The 18,276-nt window shown below is 39.5% G+C and overlaps 1 protein-coding gene across 1 annotated transcript in view; it reads right to left on the reverse strand.

The window, feature by feature from the left end:
* Positions 1-18,276, reverse strand: part of EPG5 (ectopic P-granules 5 autophagy tethering factor) — a 58,724-nt gene that overhangs the window by 8,624 nt on the left and 31,824 nt on the right. The window contains exons 24-39 of the mRNA XM_067316659.1: positions 17,346-17,469; positions 16,241-16,385; positions 14,958-15,129; positions 13,869-14,031; positions 13,149-13,291; positions 11,736-11,892; positions 10,551-10,745; positions 9,255-9,468; positions 8,309-8,469; positions 7,982-8,189; positions 7,126-7,201; positions 6,087-6,190; positions 4,969-5,144; positions 3,366-3,551; positions 676-885; positions 395-539 (exon numbers count right to left, since the gene is read on the reverse strand). Of these exons, the coding sequence (XP_067172760.1) occupies positions 395-539; positions 676-885; positions 3,366-3,551; positions 4,969-5,144; positions 6,087-6,190; positions 7,126-7,201; positions 7,982-8,189; positions 8,309-8,469; positions 9,255-9,468; positions 10,551-10,745; positions 11,736-11,892; positions 13,149-13,291; positions 13,869-14,031; positions 14,958-15,129; positions 16,241-16,385; positions 17,346-17,469 (2,579 nt within the window). The remainder of the gene's footprint in view (positions 1-394; positions 540-675; positions 886-3,365; positions 3,552-4,968; positions 5,145-6,086; positions 6,191-7,125; positions 7,202-7,981; positions 8,190-8,308; positions 8,470-9,254; positions 9,469-10,550; positions 10,746-11,735; positions 11,893-13,148; positions 13,292-13,868; positions 14,032-14,957; positions 15,130-16,240; positions 16,386-17,345; positions 17,470-18,276) is intronic.

Raw genomic sequence — 18,276 nt, forward strand, 5'->3', positions numbered from 1 at the left:
TAAAATAAATAAAAAGGCACTGACAGCAAAGAAACACCCCCCCCCCAAAAAAAAACTTTGTATTTTAAAGGTTCTTCATGTTCAAACCAATAATTTGGGGGAAAATCTGTCTCTAACAGATCTAACACTCTTGGACTAGGAACACTGTATGCTGGCCAGTTTTACTTGTAACATAAAAACATTTTGTTTCTGTTGGTCCTAGCCCCCTTAACAGCTCTCTGGAGGATCATATTTTTGTTTTGTGCTCATATATTACCTAAAGCAACATGCCCTACCCATAAGGGAGACATTATGGTAATGCAACTGCATAGTCAACAAAAGTTCAAAAAATCCATGTGCTAGAAAGAAGGATCTTGACAGCTTTAAAACAATTTGTCACCTCATTAATACAAACCTGGAGGATTAAAGATGATTATATCATCTAGCAGCTTGGACATTTCTTGCTCCAAAACCGCAAGAGTAATCTTTCCGCTTTGTTCTAAGGTGCTAAGAAATTGAACCACTTGGTGAATGTATGCTCGGCATTTCAGCGTTGCATCCTGTTAATTAAAATTAAAATTAATTTTAAAAAATCACGCCTAGTAATATTTTCATGGTCTATGTATGACACACAAAGGGCAGACCTTGCAAACGACCAAAACAGCTTAGAGACACTGCAAAAGCAATTCAACTTACAAGGTGGATGTGACTGTCTGAAGATGCGCCAAAGCCTGCTGAGATTTTTAGGAGCTTCACTATCAGTTCAGCTGCAGCATCCCTGGCAAGAATAACAGAAGGAGGATAGTGGCTGTTGCAGTAGCTGATGATGCTTTGGTAAGATGAGATGCCCACAAGTTGCCAAGGAAGGGAGCTTGTCTGTCCAAGGAGATTAATTACTGGTGATTCCTGAAGATTTAAAGACATGATTCTAAGTTCCACCTTCTTTGCTGTTTTAAATTAACATTTACAATACTTAATATTAGAAGCAAGTTCAGACTCCAAAATTTAAAGCAGGCAGAGCAGAAACCCCACAGAAATAGATGATTGCTGGGAGTCCAGCTGAAAAGCAACTCCTCATTTAAGCAGCAAGCCAACACATGTATTTCACCTCCAGTAGTCACATAACAGTATTCAGACTGCTGCAACAGACTTAACCAAGCACTGCAGCCAAAGTAAGAGACATTAATGTTTGACATCTAAATATATAAAGAAAGTTCAAAAGAAATGGAGAGCCTAAGAGGTAAAGCAGCTTGAGTAGAGGTTAAAAAAGAAAAGTAAAAAACAAAGTTCACAGCGGATCCAGGGACAGAAGCTAGGTCCCACAGTTTTTATGAATTATCTACCAACCTGGGGAACTCCTCAATTATACTTTCTCATAAATAACATCCTGAACAGTACCAATAGTAGCCTACAGCATCCACAACTCACACAGGCAGTGCAAGTATGCAGATGAAAGTTTCTCTGTCAAAAAGAAGCAGAGAGTCCAGCTTCAGCTACCACCATCCTCCTCTTGAGGGTTCTTCCAGAGACTTCCATACAGAAGGGCATCACCCGGATGCTGAGAAGTATCAAATTACTTCAAATTATAGAATGAACAAATACTGAAACTGTGTTGACAGCCAACAGAACCTAAATTCTTTAAGAATCCAGAATTAACCCAAATGAAATTATATCAGCAAGAACATTACACTGGTTACATCAAGTATTTCTTAAGTCGTGCGTGCACTGGAATACAGGGCTCAGAAATAAGAGACTGACATTTAGGTCAAGCTGCCACAGAAGCATCCTGGGAGGTAAAAGCAGAATAACAACATGCCAGTTGAAACACATTCCTGGAGGCTAGAAAGAAATTCCTAAGACTGACTCATACAATATACATATAGGCACCTTCTGAAGCTCAAGAAGCTTCTTATAAGCAAAAATATTCAAGGCAAAAACAGCCTGCTACCCACAAACTTCAGTAATTTTCCTAAGCTGGAATACAATGTTGACCAAAGGCTGCAGGTGACATCTTGACATAGTATCATGCAGTGCCTCACAGGAAATGGAAGACAGAAGACACTGCATATGGAAGAAAGCAGACGTGAAATAGGACTTCTTGGAGATTTCCCAGCCCCTCTGGAAGCAGTGCACTGAACCGGACTGTATCATGCAAGATTTACCTACATAGAGCTCTTAAGAAAAGCAGGGTTTGGAAAGCTCATCATAACACTCAGTGTTTCTCTTTCCTATTCCAACACGTCTTTTCTTTCTCAGGCAAATACTGAAATGCAACCATAAATGGGACAAGTGCTGAGGAATCATCAGAGATAATGAAATCTGTCTTCAGAACAAGGGAAGCAGAAAACTCAACCAGTTTCAAGAGATGCAGTAAACTTTCCCCAATAACTTGTCACAAGCAGACATCGACAGGCTTCTTAAAGATGTATTTGGTCTTCAAGACATTATATCACTGTGACATGTCATCACAATCTATATGTCACATTGAGTTAGAAGGGGTGCATTTTATGGTAAGAAATAAATGTTTGCAGAAGCAGTTCTGAGGCCTGAATGACAGTTATAAATAACTTCCCAGAAAACATGTTAAAGCAGATGAATGGATATTTTCCTCTTAGACAGCTATAAAAGTATAAAGCCTGTTTTCAACTATATCAAACCAGAGGAAAGACATTTCCAAGTTTATTGTTTTATAGTTCTGGGTGATTAGAGCTGGAAGCCTGCACCATATGGAGCCTGGCTTAGCTTTAGGTCCTGAACGAAAGGAACAGCTATCCTGACGCTGTAGGGGAAACAGATAAGGGCGGCATCAGACTAGTCGCCCCTAAAAACGTGGAGACAGAAATAATAAGAGATGCATGTTCCTGCAGAGAGGAAAAGGCTACCGCAGAACCTGGAACAACTCAGTTGATGAGTGGACACAAGACTCATTTGTGGAGCCTGGTAATATGTCTATGAAGGGTCCCATATTTAACTATAAAAGGAAAAGCAATTGCACAATAGCTTTACTTAATAACTATAATTTTTAAACACTAATGAAAGTAACCCTACGTATTTGTTCCTCTCCATACCCCGAGAGTCACTTTAACTCCTGGAAACTGTCAGTACTTATTTGCTTACTCTTTAGACACAGCTGGATCACAGCTCTTACAGAAACTTCTTAAAATGAATAGCATCTCTTCCTTTCTCACCCAGCTGATACAAAAAGGCCCACGTAAGGATTTAAGTCTTAACCATCTCAGGAACACTACTGTGCTCTACACTTACAGATAAAATACTTCTGTGTTAATCATCCTACAAGTGAGGAAGAAGTCAACAGCCTGTCTCCTTGCCAGCAAAGTCGTCGTCTTCTTCAAAGACAGACGGGTACGAAGCTTGGCAAAACTTACCTCTTTGCCTGTAAGCTGCTCCTCCTTTGCCAACAGGACCATCATATACAGCAAGCAGACGATCATGTTGTGAGTCTCAGGGTGGGGGTTGGGATTCCAGGCATCAGAGAGGACACTGACCCAGTTTATTTCACATAAAACATAACCCAAGAATAAGAAACAACTCTTGGGGCTGCCTCTTTCAACCTAGCAAGGAAAAAGAAAGAAAAAAAAAAGCATATAAAACAGTGTGAAATAAAAATAAATCCATACTTTTCAGCTCCTTAACCAAACATAAATCCGCAGCAGCATTCTAGGTCAACAGAGGAGTAGGCATACACCATCTCTCCATCACTTTTGCCCCGTCACCCATATAACCTTCTATCCCTCCCAAACAACTGGTACTACACGCCAAGCTACTGTAAACCAGAAAGAAATAATCTATTAAGTTTAGTTGCATGATTGCAAACCTTTTTTTTTTTTTTTTTAAAGGAAGACTAAGAAACTCTAAAACCTGCTTAGAACTGCATGAAGAATTCAATCCATCATGCCAGCATGATGGATACGATGATCACAGCAGGACCAAGCTGATAACAAGCGTAATTATTTCCAAGAGGTGTAAACACCCAATGACAACAGGCTGGAAGCAAGTATGTTGTGACCCGCTGCCCGCTATCCCCGACTCCTAGTATTATCTGTTGTTTTATCTCCCTCACTAATTAGCGCTGATCAAACTCTAGGCCTTTTATGGCAAGTTTACTGGGGGGTTGTTCTGGTTTTTCCCTCCCAAAGTCAAACACTGTGCAGAGACTGCAGTGTGAACGGTCAAGAACACCGAAGGAGCTTGTAGGGTTTAAACCAACAGCCCGGCCCCAGGGTAAAGGAGGTTTGTTTCTTCCTGCCACAGAAGCCATATGAGCCTGTACAAGTCTTTATGGGACCAAGGCCTCAATAATTAGTGTCAAATCTATGCACCAGCAGTACCAATTTACAGGCACGCAATTATCTGCCAAATTAGCCAGAGTACAAAATATGGAGCTAATGCTGCTTTTGAACTTACAAGTCAAATCTCTTCCAGTTGTGAGAAGATGGGTAGTATCTGATGCAGCATAATAGTCTGCTCATACAAAGTCAACTTACCAACGTTTTGTGAACAAATTTGAATCAGCCCCAAAAGGTGCCAAAGATAGATACGTTGCGTCACGCTATGAGAAACTTTTAATATAAAAGTCAGCAGCCTAAAATTTGATTCACTTCATCAGTTGAGACTTCTCGGCCTCAGTTCTCAAACTGTTACAGCATTTCCCTACCTTGTAGGGTGTTACGAGAATAACATGGTAATAATGAAATATGAACTCTAACTACGCACATATTAAATACATGTAATAAATGAGACATTCAGATACAGCAGTGACAGACTACGAAGTCTGCCTTACAGCTCCCCATAACTTTGTACAAGACCCAATAACATTCCTTCACAAATATAATGAATCACAAAAATGAGCAGCTTGAATTCTGCAATAAACTTTAAAAGCTTACTGGTTAAAGAACTGTCTCCAGCCCTCCATTACTTCCAAGGACAACAAAGATTACGAGCTTAATTCAACACATACTAGGTACTCACTTTAAAGAACTCTTCCATAAGCATCCGGTCTGGATGCATTTCTTTCCATGGAAGCCTTCTGAATTCGGTATGGAAAGTATAGAGAATAAACTCTGGCATTTTGGGGGCTGTGCAACATTCGCAGTAATGCATTAGATGTAACCAGAGAGCCCCATGGTGGCCTGGCAACAGCTTATCTAGATCAAAAGGAAATAGTCCAATTAACACCAGAAAAAAATCCAGGGAAGCTTGGTTACAGGAGGAAAAAACAGTTTTCAAGACAACAAATGATAATTGCAAGTTACAAAGTACATGAGCCAAGGGGAGATGGGGATGGGGGGCAAAAAAAACAAACAAAACCAAAGAAACACATCTTTAGGCTTTTAGATTTTTCTCCCTAAATCCACAAGCGTGGAAATTGTACAGCTTTCATGCCCTTCCTGATTCTTTCAGGAGAGTTGCTGGACAATAATCTGAAATTACAAAGCACTCCTTTCCAGTAGAACTTCACTGCTTTTACAGATTCTTTAAAAAGAATTAGTGAATCTTGAATCTTAGATGATAATGACATGTTGCATGGGGATATGTTATTTTTATTTATTTCTACAACATTAGTTTGAATCCTGTTCATCCCTAGAAGTTGTTGGCTGTTAAGCAGTATCCGCGAAATGAATTGGTGGGTATTTTCCATTCCTGTGTCTAGCTATGCATTAGACACAATAAGCAATGTTAAACACCAGGTCAAAATGACTGAACCTAGAGATTAAACTACACCTCCAGACCAGCTGCTGAGACGCATGCATCGGTCGCTGCTACATACCACTGCATATGTTTTATGGGCACTAACATGTGGAATGGAGTCATGTGCTTCTCATTAGAGCTGTGTTTTGCATTCCTTCATGTTAACTTTACCATCTGATATCCATCTATCAATCACCTTCTCTGCCCATACCACAAAAACAGTTGTCTTTTAAGGCTGAGATAAAGAAACATGCTGTTGGCACCACTGCAGTCATCATCCTAGCTAAAAGTTCATAACAAACAGAAGAATCCCCTCTTTTCCCAAATCTCAAAAAACATGTTTAGATGTGATAGAACAGAAAGTGCCACTAAACTGAAACAGTGTGGACTTCGCTCACCTTTAAAGCTCTCGTGCAAAAGCTCGATGCAGCCTGTAAACAAACAGACCACGCTGGATGCTACGGCAGTGTCACTCTCTAACCAAGGGTAGCAGGGCTGGTTGCTTGAGAAAACAGAGGAAGTGAAGCAATATAAATTTCAGTGCTGACTTACCAGCATAAACGCTTAGATAATTTAAATAGTGTAAATCATAGTAGACAAATATAGTACAGGGTATCAGCAGTCTTCAAACTCAACTCTTCAGGACCATCTTTTTCTTCCTTAAAATAGGAAGGTACTTTAATGTCACAGTGAAGGACCTCAGTACCATCGAGTAAGCAGAGATTGCTTGTTTGATATTTCATAATTGAATCACAGTTCAAAATGCAAGAATTTCTGAATGTCAGCACATATCACCAGTAGTAGTCAACCTTCTAATTAAATGCTGGAGATGCACTCACAGCTCAAAAGGCATTTGCCTTTGAAAGAAGGTTGAATTTAAATGTGTAACGTGAGAAATAACTCTTCTTGTGAAAACAGAGACAGGGAAGACGACCGCCAGTAGATCATCATAGGACTGATTTGGCCAGATGTCTCTTTACACACTACTGGCATTTGAGGCTGTACTTGTGTGGGTATTTGGGGAGGGTGTTTGGGGTTTTTTGTTTGTTTGTTTTTTAACTAGAGTTATCTGTATTGTGGAGGCTTAAAAAACAAACAAAAAAACCCCCCACTAAACTGTATTTTAATGAATTTCCAGAACTAATTGCAATCCATGTTTTTCTCACCTCCGCTTCTCAAGCAGTAATTGGTTATATTTCTTGTACCAGAAGCAATTATTCTACAACAAGTCATGAAAAGTTGACTTAAGCAACACATGATTTAGTTTCATAACCATTGAGGATATGACACAAGTAACAGCTATTTAAATGAAGGGTTACAATACAATCATGAGTTGGGGGGGGGGGGGGAGAACAGGTGACAAAAAGCCATTACTACAGGGCTAAAGTCCTTACTTTATCAAAAATTGATTTAATTTTTAAATGCATCAGTATATACCTTGCATCTTCCTTATCTAAGACCAGTATCCACGGTTTAAAGAGTCCAGCAATGACTGAATACAAGGACTGCAATGCTAGAAGAAAACAAAGCATAAAAGTTTGTCTGCAGTTAGCAACAGTATCCAAATCACACTTTTCCAAACTCAGATAAAATGACCTTTGCTTATTCCAACATTAAATCAGTTCTGCAGGACCAAATAAAAAAATGAAAGTGCAATATGATTGTTATTAACTTTAGTTAACAATTGTTTTAACTTTAGATAACAAAAATAAAGAGCATTTTGCATTGTTCACTTCAACACATCTTTCAGGTTGTAGAGGTTATCATTCACATTTTAAAGCTGCCTATACTAAAAGAAAGGGTGTTTAGGCTATTTTCTCCAAACCAAAATCAAACCCCAATAAAATTCAGTAGGCCCTTGTTCCCCAACTTATGCTCAGTGCAAAAGATCATATTTTTCTCGGAAGAAATTTGAAAGCATGTTCTGGATCAGAAAGTAAAAACAAGCATCCTCCAAGAAACAAAGATTAAAAAAAGGGAGGAAGTGTCACACAGCCATAAGGTAGCACCAACATATCCAGTCCGTATTTTAACGGATTCATCACTGTACAAATCCAGAGCAAGCAGAACTTTCTGCAGGCTGGCTAAGTACAGCAACTGCCCTTCCTAGCACTGCAGCTCCCAGGGTCTCCCAGTGCTGAGACGTTAGCAAACTCTTTAGGATGGCACTGACATCTTTGTAGAAACCCTCACAGTTAGGATTTTATTGTATATTTAAATGAAACTATCTTCAACAGAAGAAATTAAGAACAGGATGAGCTTCTCTAAGTCATTAGGTTTTAAGACACGTTACCTGCTAGAATTCTGTTACTGCCAACAGGCTCCTGGGCTAAACTGACAACTTCAGTGTCAATAAGCCGTTTAGTAAGATACTCCAAAAACGTATTCACTTCAGCCACGTAAGGACTCCACTTTGAGAACAGGCCAAAGGTCCTGAAATCCACTGAAGCCAGCCGGAGTTTGCAGAAAGAGGTAGAAAGCCATTCTATCGTCTCTCTAATCTGTGAAAAGCGGAAAGTTATTAATCAGCTAATGAAAGCCTGCACAGCAGTGTTATTTGTCCCTGGCGGGCATCTGTTTCAGCTGCAAAATGTAGTTAATCAACCAGAGAGGTGCCCACCTGTTCTTCAGAGAGCAGAGCTTCTGCAGCATCCTGCAATACAGGGCTTCTGGTAGAATCGCTCTTCTTGAAGCGTCCCTGTTCAGTCACCGAGGAGCCACAGCCCAAAGCTTTCAGCGATGCCTTCCAGCAGTCAGGACTCAGAAGCTGCTCCGAAGAGCCTTAGGAGAAAGAGAAAGCAATGTATTTATGAAAGTCATGATAAGGATATTAATTCTTTTCTCAGTATAAGTTAGAGAAGCCTGAAATAGGAGCTACCTGCTGCAAAAAAAAAATTAGGTATGGCAATAGTTTGAAAATCCCAAGTTTAACAGCAAGAGACATCTAATTCCCAAACACATGTAATGTAGATGCCAAAAAGAAGCATTAAATACTTTTTTCATTAAGAGTTTCCCAAGCACTTAATACATCCCTGGCTACAAAAGCATATTAAGAGATAGTTGCTGCTCATCATATAGTTTGACAGAAAGGAAGCATTGCTGTTCCCATTTTAGAGGCACAGAAGATTATAGGTAGAATCTAATGTCAAACAGAACGTGTACAGCAGGCTTCAGTATCAGTCCCAGGTCTTCATAATTCTTGGTTTGACAGTGAAGACTGCTCAAGAATAGGGGTGTTGTATTCAGATGGTGGCATAATTATCAAGTGCTTCCATTAATAGAAAGCTCTTCTTTGCCCTTCTCCTGTAACATGGGCTGAAAAAATCTGTCATCACCAAGGTGTGTACTTTGGTCTGCAGAAGAATGTTTCCTTCAAGTAAAGCTAAATTATGTCTAATAAAAAGGTATCACATAGCATGCACACAAAAGTGCATAAAGAAACCTAAGAAAAAAAAGGTAAATCATTCTGCGTTTGTTGCCATCTAACTTTTCTGGCCTAAAAATATGGACGGCATGCAATAACATTCTGTATGAAAGAGCTGGAACGCACTGATTCAGATACTCACTTTGCATGAACAGTCTTAAAAAGTCACTATAGTGATCAGGGAACTGATACTGGAGAAGCTTAGTCCAATGCTTGCAGAAGATATTAAATGGCATTAAAATATCTTCTTCAGGTTCCAGGCCACATGCATTGAGAGCCAAATGAATAGATTCCAGGAGCCTGGTACGTTCAGATAAAGGCGGCTTAGTAATGTTCAACCATTGCGTAAGGTCAAACTAAAACACAGAACAGGAAGCATCTGTAAGTAGAAGCTTTAGCATTTAAAATAACAGTCACAACATCTTTGGGAAGACAAAGAGGAAGAAATTGTTAGGGGAAAAATTCTTTTTTTTTTAATGTATATTCGAGACAGATCTGATATATTTGCATTTCATCATCTCTAGCTCAAAACCAAGGTAACCCTCTCTAAAGGGACATTTAGCATATATTTTCAGCCTATTACAGATGTTCCCGGCTTCATGAAACAACCCTTTATCTGTTCTCCAATTCAGAAAATGCATGCAAATTTGCACACTTTAGCACCACTGCCAAACCTTAACACTTGCAAGCCGGGCTAATCTGCATAGTCCATAAATTTAAGCAGCAAGGCAAGGCCTTTGGAGGCTCTAGGCTGCCTCTTCAGACCTAGGTCGGCAGTGACAATGTTGATTTTTGACACTAAGGACAGCTCAAAGGCATGAGCAAAGGGGATCACCTGCTACTCACAGCTGTCAAACCCTATCTGTATATAACCAAGGAAGAGAATCCGCACGGTATCAAAGTATATACTAACTTCACTGATAATACAGGGAGCCAGTATCATGCAGCCCTGAAACAAGAGACGCACAAATTACTTGCTCTTCTCTAACACTGGTATTTTTCAAAGATTGCATATGTGGCACCAACGTCCTTCCCACATAACAGAGGTGAGAGATTCAGCCATCATCCCCATTTATTTTTAACACAACTGGGATTGACTGGCTTTTGTGACGATTGCCTAGAAGAAGCCATCAAGAGCCTCCATACTCTCATATCAAGAGTAAGGGCACCCTGAAGAGGCAGCCCAAGGAAGCTCACCCTGCTGTTATCTGGGCTAGGAAAGGGTAGTTGAAGCTTCCTATTCGGCCTTGGCCCCAGCCCCTCTTCAGCTTAAACACAACAAGCACCATTCAGACGAGCAACACAGATACAAATCTGGTACTTTCAAAGGTTCTGTAGATCTTTCTTCCTCAGCATAAAGTCATAGTCTTTAGGCATACAACACCCACATAAGCAACCCACAGACCAGCAAAGCAGACTGCATTCATGAGTATTTTACCTTTGTCAGCAGCATGAAGACAACGTCACTGTTATCCTCGCTCAGAAAAGCCACCACTTTCTCATACAAAGTCACAAACTCACTGGGAGAGGCAACAGGAGTGAAGTATGGAGAGAGGAGAGTACAGAGCCTTCGATTCTGGAGGATCGTCTGGAGGAGACGCTTGCACTCTGATTTGGTCCCACTGATAAACACCTGAGAAATCAGGAACAGAGAGAAAAACGGCCCGGCATGAATCTACTGGAAAAACACCTCTTAAAGCTTTTTGTCAGGACAAACAATTTTTTCCCCCCAAAACAGCTTTCTCAAAAACAAAGACAAACCACATGTGATCAGCTTCAATTAAATACTTCTACTCCACAAAATCTAATTGTAAAAGAAATGTGTTTACCTAGCACACTTAAGAACAGCACTTGTGGCCACAGAAGCTGTATAAAAACACCTAGAGAGCCAAATTTTCTCATAGGTTAACAAAAGAAAATGAATCCATATTTCAGCAGCACTGGCTGACTTTAGTAAAAATTTAAACACAGCTATGACTACGGAGAGTTCTTCTGCACCTCAGCCGTCAGAGGCACATAAGGACAGTTGTACATGGAAACAAATAGCATCTAAGAAATCAAAACAACTATTTAGGCACAACGTAGAGGTTAATGTTTTGGGCTGTGGGGTTTTTTTTCCCCCCCAGAGCACTCATGCAACAAGTGCAAACGCAGCAACCACCAGGCACTTATGCTGTCTACCAGCCAGCTTCTGGCTAGCTCAGGACACAGAGAACATTGCAAGGCTTTAGAACGGAGGTGACTAAATCACACAGAGGCTGACAACACATACACCAGCTAGGAAATAATCAGTAACAGTAAACTACACGCCATAACTCTCTTTTAAGCACTGCAACTACCCAAAATTTAGGTACCACGCAGAGGATCCAGCCTGCTTCGGCATTAAATAACATACTGAGTATTTCATTGGCGCTAAGCAGGCATCTCAGAGCAACAGGTTTTATTTTGCTCATATGCAAGTTTAAACTCTTCTATCAGCTATGTATGTTATACAGTTAGCTGAGATAATGGAGGAGAAGCTCAAAAGTGAATTTTCAAGCTTCTGAAGGTTTTAGACCTTCAATATCAGCAGGTTATTGGTGTACACGTTAGGCATGCGAAACTAGAGAGAGAATAAACTCACCTGGCCTAGAATCTCGATGCAGGAAGAGAAGAACTGCCTCGTGGGAGGGTTGCGCTGGGTTTCATCACACACATACTCCACTAATGTAAAAAACAAACTAATTCCAACTTTCTGAATTGCAGGCAGGGGCTGCACCTTGTAGATATTTATTAAGGCCCTGTTTAAAAAAAAAAAAAAAAGCAGATTAAACTTAAGTATGGAAATCAATCTGTGATAAGAAAGAAAAGGTGTCTTATCAGTGTATAGCTATTAAGATGGTTACTTCTGCCTTACATGATAATCCAGTGGGGTTTATCTTAAGTAATTTCACTACCTTAAGTGGTACCTTCAAACCTCACAGAGTCTCCATAATCAGAGTCAGAAAGTGATCATTAAGACATTTAATACTATAGTTCAAAAAAAAAAAAAAGTACTCCCTCAAATAACATGTTCCTCATGTGCTTACGCTACATTTGTACTGCAAGAATGTTTACCTCATTTTACTTGCTAACTTAAAAGACTCAGTAATAAAAGAATATAAACAGAATCAATCTTTACTATCACATTGCCAATTGAATGTTTTATTGAGCTCAAATCAAGCCCGCTACGGTCTGAATCAGAGTAAGTTACATTAGAACAACATCAGAAGAACATGGAATTCCACAGTTGTGGATCCCAAAGACTAGACCGCATACAGAATTTTTCAGATTAATGATAAAGAAGAATAAGCAGAAATAGTTATTGTTTTACTTGTAGAGCGAGTACACCTTGTAGGAAATCAACCACTAAAAAATAATTTTCCAACACCTTTCTTCTTGATCTTCTAGACTTCAACTAGGATCTGGGATGAAGTCTTCAAGAGGCCTTCAAGAAGAGGAGGCCCTTAGGCTAATCTATTGAGTCACCCAAAAAGTCAGATTATATAGTCCTCTTCCACTGCAATATTTTGTTTCACATTTTACAAAGTTGCTATGATTGCTTCAGTTCATAACTCTCATCATCACAGAACTACCTTCTCCACTATTAAAGGGAATAGCCTACAGACACAGGTATTAAAAATGACTAGTTACAGTTCATGGCTGAGCTGTGGTACAAGTTTACTATTTCTTATAGTTTCACACAGCATCCCTGGCATTACAAACTTGCTTTTGCAAGGTTATAATGGCTATTCTAAGGCAGAGTACAATAAATTGAAGTATAATCCAGTATTATATGCCCTGTTGAGGCTGAATGACTAGGAGTTACCTCTTCTGATAATACGTGGAGTTGCTCCTTTAGAGGATTTTGCTACAAAAATACAGATTCAGACTCTGTTGTCCAGGCGGGCTGATATGCATTACCAGAAGCACACAAGCAAGTTCCACATTTTAACTCCAATACACAGAAAACCAAGTATAAAACAACACTGCCTAAAACAGTGTCTGAAGAACCTACGTTATAAAGTTTTCCACATGTACTGCTGCTTCCACAACACCCAGAGAAGGTGGCTTTGTAGCTTCTGCTTGCAGTTGTCTCACTTCTTTACGCAAAGCATGAAGCTGCTGGCTCACTGCTTCGTTTTTGTGCTTCCCTTCAAACTAAATGAGAAAAGGTATTCATTTCAAAATAATATCTTCTCCTAAAATTCTTCCAATGCTGCAACTAATTGCGAAAATGAGGCAGAGCCTGGCAAGCAGCTCAGAGTATAGACTGTTTTCCCCAAGAATTTTGATCAGATTTAGTACATGCTGCCCAAGCACACATTCTTGGTCACGTTCCTATTTAATTATCACATGATAATATGTTCCATGTCTTTTAAGTAATACTTTTAATTCGCAAGCACCGAAACTTAGAGAGGATCAAGAAATTCACATACCAAGCAACAGGCAAACACTTCTATAAACACTTTCATACTTTTGTTCCTATCAGTGAGCATATTCCTACATTCACACATCAGGAAGCAATTTAGACTGAAAGCTGAGAAATACAAACCTTATGCAAGGACTAATTCTTCAGCAGTTGATCTGCAACTCCTTTTGAGCAATACATATTAGGTATGCAAGGGTATAGGGCAGCACTACACCAAATAAATCGATTCTTGTAACCATCCAATCATTTCATTTTCATTATTTAAGTCCAATAGCCCAAAACCAGAAACAAAGCCATGTCTCTCACCTGGACCGTTAGAAGAGCTGCTCCCTGGCAGCCTTTATTTGAGCTTCCCCGGCACTCCAAATGGAGGGTGATCTGTTCTTCCCGGTTCACATACAGCTTGGGTACTGTGTCCAACATTTCACTGTTGAGAGCAACATGCTGGGATTCCCAAATGGCTGCAGTTCTGAAAACCATTTATTGCTAAAGTTACCAAAATCTTTAGTGAAAACAGGAATGCTAAGAATTTAAAAGCAAGAGATGGGACTTCAGCATCATGTGCTGTACAAAGACATGTGACACTTTTCTAGAAAATATAACAGGTTATTAAATGAAATTGAGTTAAGCTTCAAAGTAATAAATAGCTTTGTAGGAAAAACAAAGCTACTGAAGTCTGCATGAGATTTTTGCTTTAATTGTTCTACTACAAACTGGCAGAAAATTAAACAGATTGCCTACTGTAGAAGATATAATATTTTTCATCAGACAAAGCCAGACTGTGGGATGATTCAGTCAAAAGAAAAAAGCCCACTTAAAATTGCTGCTGGAAGCATTTAGATACAAACCCTTTTAGCCTTAACAAGCTTTTTTTTAAAAAAAAATATTGTTACTAACCAATTATATTGGGTGAGACTAGCTATACATTCATTAGCTCTGTTTGAAACTTTGAAAGAACGTTAAAAATGAAGTCTCCGCTCTTTCATACACAAAGCGAACAGCACCAGAAATCAGGTTTCTCTCTGGAGGGTTCCACTGCCTCAAACCACCATCACTGAGTTTGTTTAAAAAGAGTCAACTAAATGCATTGTCAAGAAAAATCTAGGCTAAGGGGAGGCTTTGTTTTATGAAGTGTTCCAAATAAGAAAAGAAACTGCAGATGTTAGATGTGAGCTGGTGTAATCTCAGTCATTAGATACAACTTGTGGAGTCGATTAGAGCAGTGGAATAATGATATGATAGCCAAGGAAGAAACACTGGGCCAAGAAGCAGAAATCAAGTACAGCTAGTCTTATGTTAACAGCACAAATAAGGCTGCTGTAAATGGCAACTGAAGACACAGCTAGATACACTAGCAAGGCAGGGAAAAAAATAAATAAAACAGCTAAGTCTTACTTGGCATGTTGCTGCAAGATGTTAAGGTCCATGCGCATAAGCTGAATTGCTTCTTTCTGACTTACTAGACTGGCAGAGGAAATAACTGGCACAGGAGTTTTCACTGGCTGGAGTGGAAGAGGGGGCTTGGGAGTATCAAACTTCTTCAAATTACTCATGATTCTCTCTTTGGCTAAAAAAGGAAATCAGAAGAACATTTTGTCAATGAAAAAAATTTAGGAAAAAATGGAACTAAAACATTACTTACAAGAATTATGATTTTTTTTTTTTGGAAAGAAGCATGTTTTTAAACAATGGACAAATATTTATACCCCCAGGATTCCTCACTTTTTATAATCAGTTAACTGATCTTTCTGTTTGCGTTTACCAAGCTCATTTTCATTCACTAGCTGCATTACACACCATAAGATCCCAGGCCCCCCTGCTTTTCTCAGTTTCCCCCAACTATTCCTACTTTCTGCTCTTCCAATTTTCTACTTCTTACCCCATTATTTTTTCCTCATCTGACAGAGGCTCCTGCGATGCCAAACACATCTTCCTTCCTCCGCAATTCGTCCTGGTCTCCAGTGCAGCCAGCTCCAGTTCTTTCTCAAAGCACAGCCTCTCTCCAGGTCAGTTCTCTCCTCCTGCTGGTTCCCATCCAGTTTCCTTGCCCAAACCATGCCAATTCGCCTATGATCCTGTTCCAGTATCCTTCTCTTCCCTCTCTCCCCTTCTTTAATCAGCCCCTCCCCCCCAAATCCAATCTTGCCTTATCCTTAATAACCTACCATGACTCTAATCCCCTTTGATGCTAGAACAACCCTTTCACTGTGCCATAATTCCAGGGAGCAGCAAGTAAAGGCACCGTGAGCAAAAACAAACAGAAAAAAGCTAACAAAAAAAAACCACAAAACAAAACAGAGACAATCTTTCTCTTTTCAGCGAGCGTTCTTCACCTTTGCTTGCAAGCTCCCTTTACCCAAATTGCAAGGAAAATTCAGCCAGTCTGGAGCGTATTCTGTATGGAGTAATCTTGGGGGAGTTCACCCTTAAGCTCTAGCCACTGCATTACCTACTATTTTGTGGTGTGGCTAATTTTGCACCAAAAAAATGCAGCCTCTTACATGGGCGTCTTAGCAAGAACACCACAAAAAACTTCATGTGAAATACTGTACCAACAGAAAGCAAACTGTATTAACAGCTTTATTCACAGCATCACTGTGTTCCTAAAGGAACCAGGACCTCCACACGTTAATAACTCTTTCCGCCCCAGTTTCATTAATGCTATACTTATCTCCTACCTGATAAAGGGTTGGTGAAATCCGTTTGCCCTGCAGAAGTAGTAGAGGCTGTATGCGATTCAAGCTGAACCTGGAGCCAAAGGTTTAGAGCTTCCTGAAACTCATGGTGTATGAGCTCAACGTTGACATATTCCATCCACAAATCCTACGGCACAAAAGAATCAAGTTATCATGACCATTTTGTTCATTATCACATATTGCAAACCCATCCCAGTAGCTGGGGCACTAAAATAATTAATAAAACTAGAGCCTGTGGTTTTAAGTCACAGCAATATATTGCTAGGGAAAAACAAAACCTAAAATACAGAGAAAAGCAGCAGAAGTCTTATCATATATACAGATAAGCCATGAAAAGCATTCATGACCCTTAGAGAAGTCTGACAAATGCACATGGTGTAAATTCTAACAGACTAGAAGAGAGAGGAAGGGTAGAGACAATTAAAACTTGGTTCTTTTTAAAAGGAACAGAGAAAACCAAATTGCCTGAGTAACTAAAAAAAAAAAAAAAAAAAAAAAATCAGACTAAAGCAGGCTGTATTTTCAATACTCACATATGCTGCAGGAACAAGAGCAAAGCAGAAATACACTAGGAGGCACAAGATGAGGCTCTTCCAAAGCCTCCCTCTCAAAGCCCTTTTAACTATTAATATCTCTTTAGGCTTAACAGACAGAATAATATACACTTCCCACTCGCTAACTTAAATTTGATCCAGACTTCTTACAAACTAGCAATGTGAGGAGATTTGTCCTTCCAGTCTTTTGTTATTTAAAGATCCAGTTTAGATAATTCTCTAAAGCTCTCTGAGAAAGCAAAAAATAAATAAATAAAATTATAGAACCATACAGAATAAGGACTGCGTTCTCATTAAGACATGCAAGAAGCCTGCACATGAATTCTGACTTAAATATAAAGTAAGCCAGTTTGGGATAGCATAGGATTTTTAGCAAAAAAAAGTTAGAGCTGTAAAGCTACCGTACTTGCCATATGCCACTTGGCATAACTGAAGACCAGTGACACCAAGTCTCTCATACTGCTTAAGAGCATCCTCTTTACCAAAAGAGGCGAATTTTGGGTTTCAGATTGCCAATGTTATAAGCACCTCACCTGTTGATTCTGCATGATTTTAGCAAGTCTGTAAGCATCATACTGCTTCGGTAAAGATGGAATGTACGTGTCTCCTTTCTGAAAACTCTCTTCTTCTAACCACAACACAAAAACATTACAGAGCCTGAGAAGAAAAAACAAAAAAAAGGAAAAAATAGATCAACATGAACTTTAACTGCATGCATGTGCAGAGCATATATTACACAGTAGTGTGATTCTGGGAGTTAAAGCTAAGGCAACCAATCATGCTATAAGGCGACATGGTTAAAACTTTAGATGTTTCAGATGCTCTGAGATTAGCTCACTAAGTGTCAGTTCAAAGACCAGCAGTGGAAAGATGCTATTTAGAAAACACAAAGGGCAATAACCAAGAGTAACACAATGATTTTTAAAAAAGAAAAATATTTATTCTAAATAGCACATGGGACCCAGAACAGGAAACGTCTCTTATGTCAGGGAACCACATCTATAATCCTATTCAAAAGGTCAATGAAGAAAAAACAATGTTTGAGCAAGTTTGGCTTCTTGCCCCACTGCTTCTCTAGAGAGCCTGCTCCAAAAGCTCACACCTGAAATGAGTTGCTACACCTTCTAACTGCTTTTCAGACTCGAATTCATGTCCAGTTTATTCCCATTTCTTCCTCTGCTAACACTGTACTTCAACATACACACACACACACACACACACACACTTTCTTCACTGGCAACACTGCATTTAGCACAAACAAATACATCCCTACTTTTGCGCAGCTGGCTAACAAGCCAAGTTTTTGGTCACGTTCCTCAACCGAAATAAGCTTTTTCCATTCCTTAAAACATTCTAGTAGCTTCTCTTTGCAGCTATTCTAGTTGGAATTTATCATTCCCTCACGCTGCTGTGCACCTTCATACACAGTATTGCAAACAGTATTTTGCCAGTGTCTAACTGATG

This window comes from Apteryx mantelli, chromosome Z (genome assembly GCF_036417845.1).
Source record: "Apteryx mantelli isolate bAptMan1 chromosome Z, bAptMan1.hap1, whole genome shotgun sequence".
Classification (NCBI taxonomy): domain Eukaryota; kingdom Metazoa; phylum Chordata; class Aves; order Apterygiformes; family Apterygidae; genus Apteryx; species Apteryx mantelli.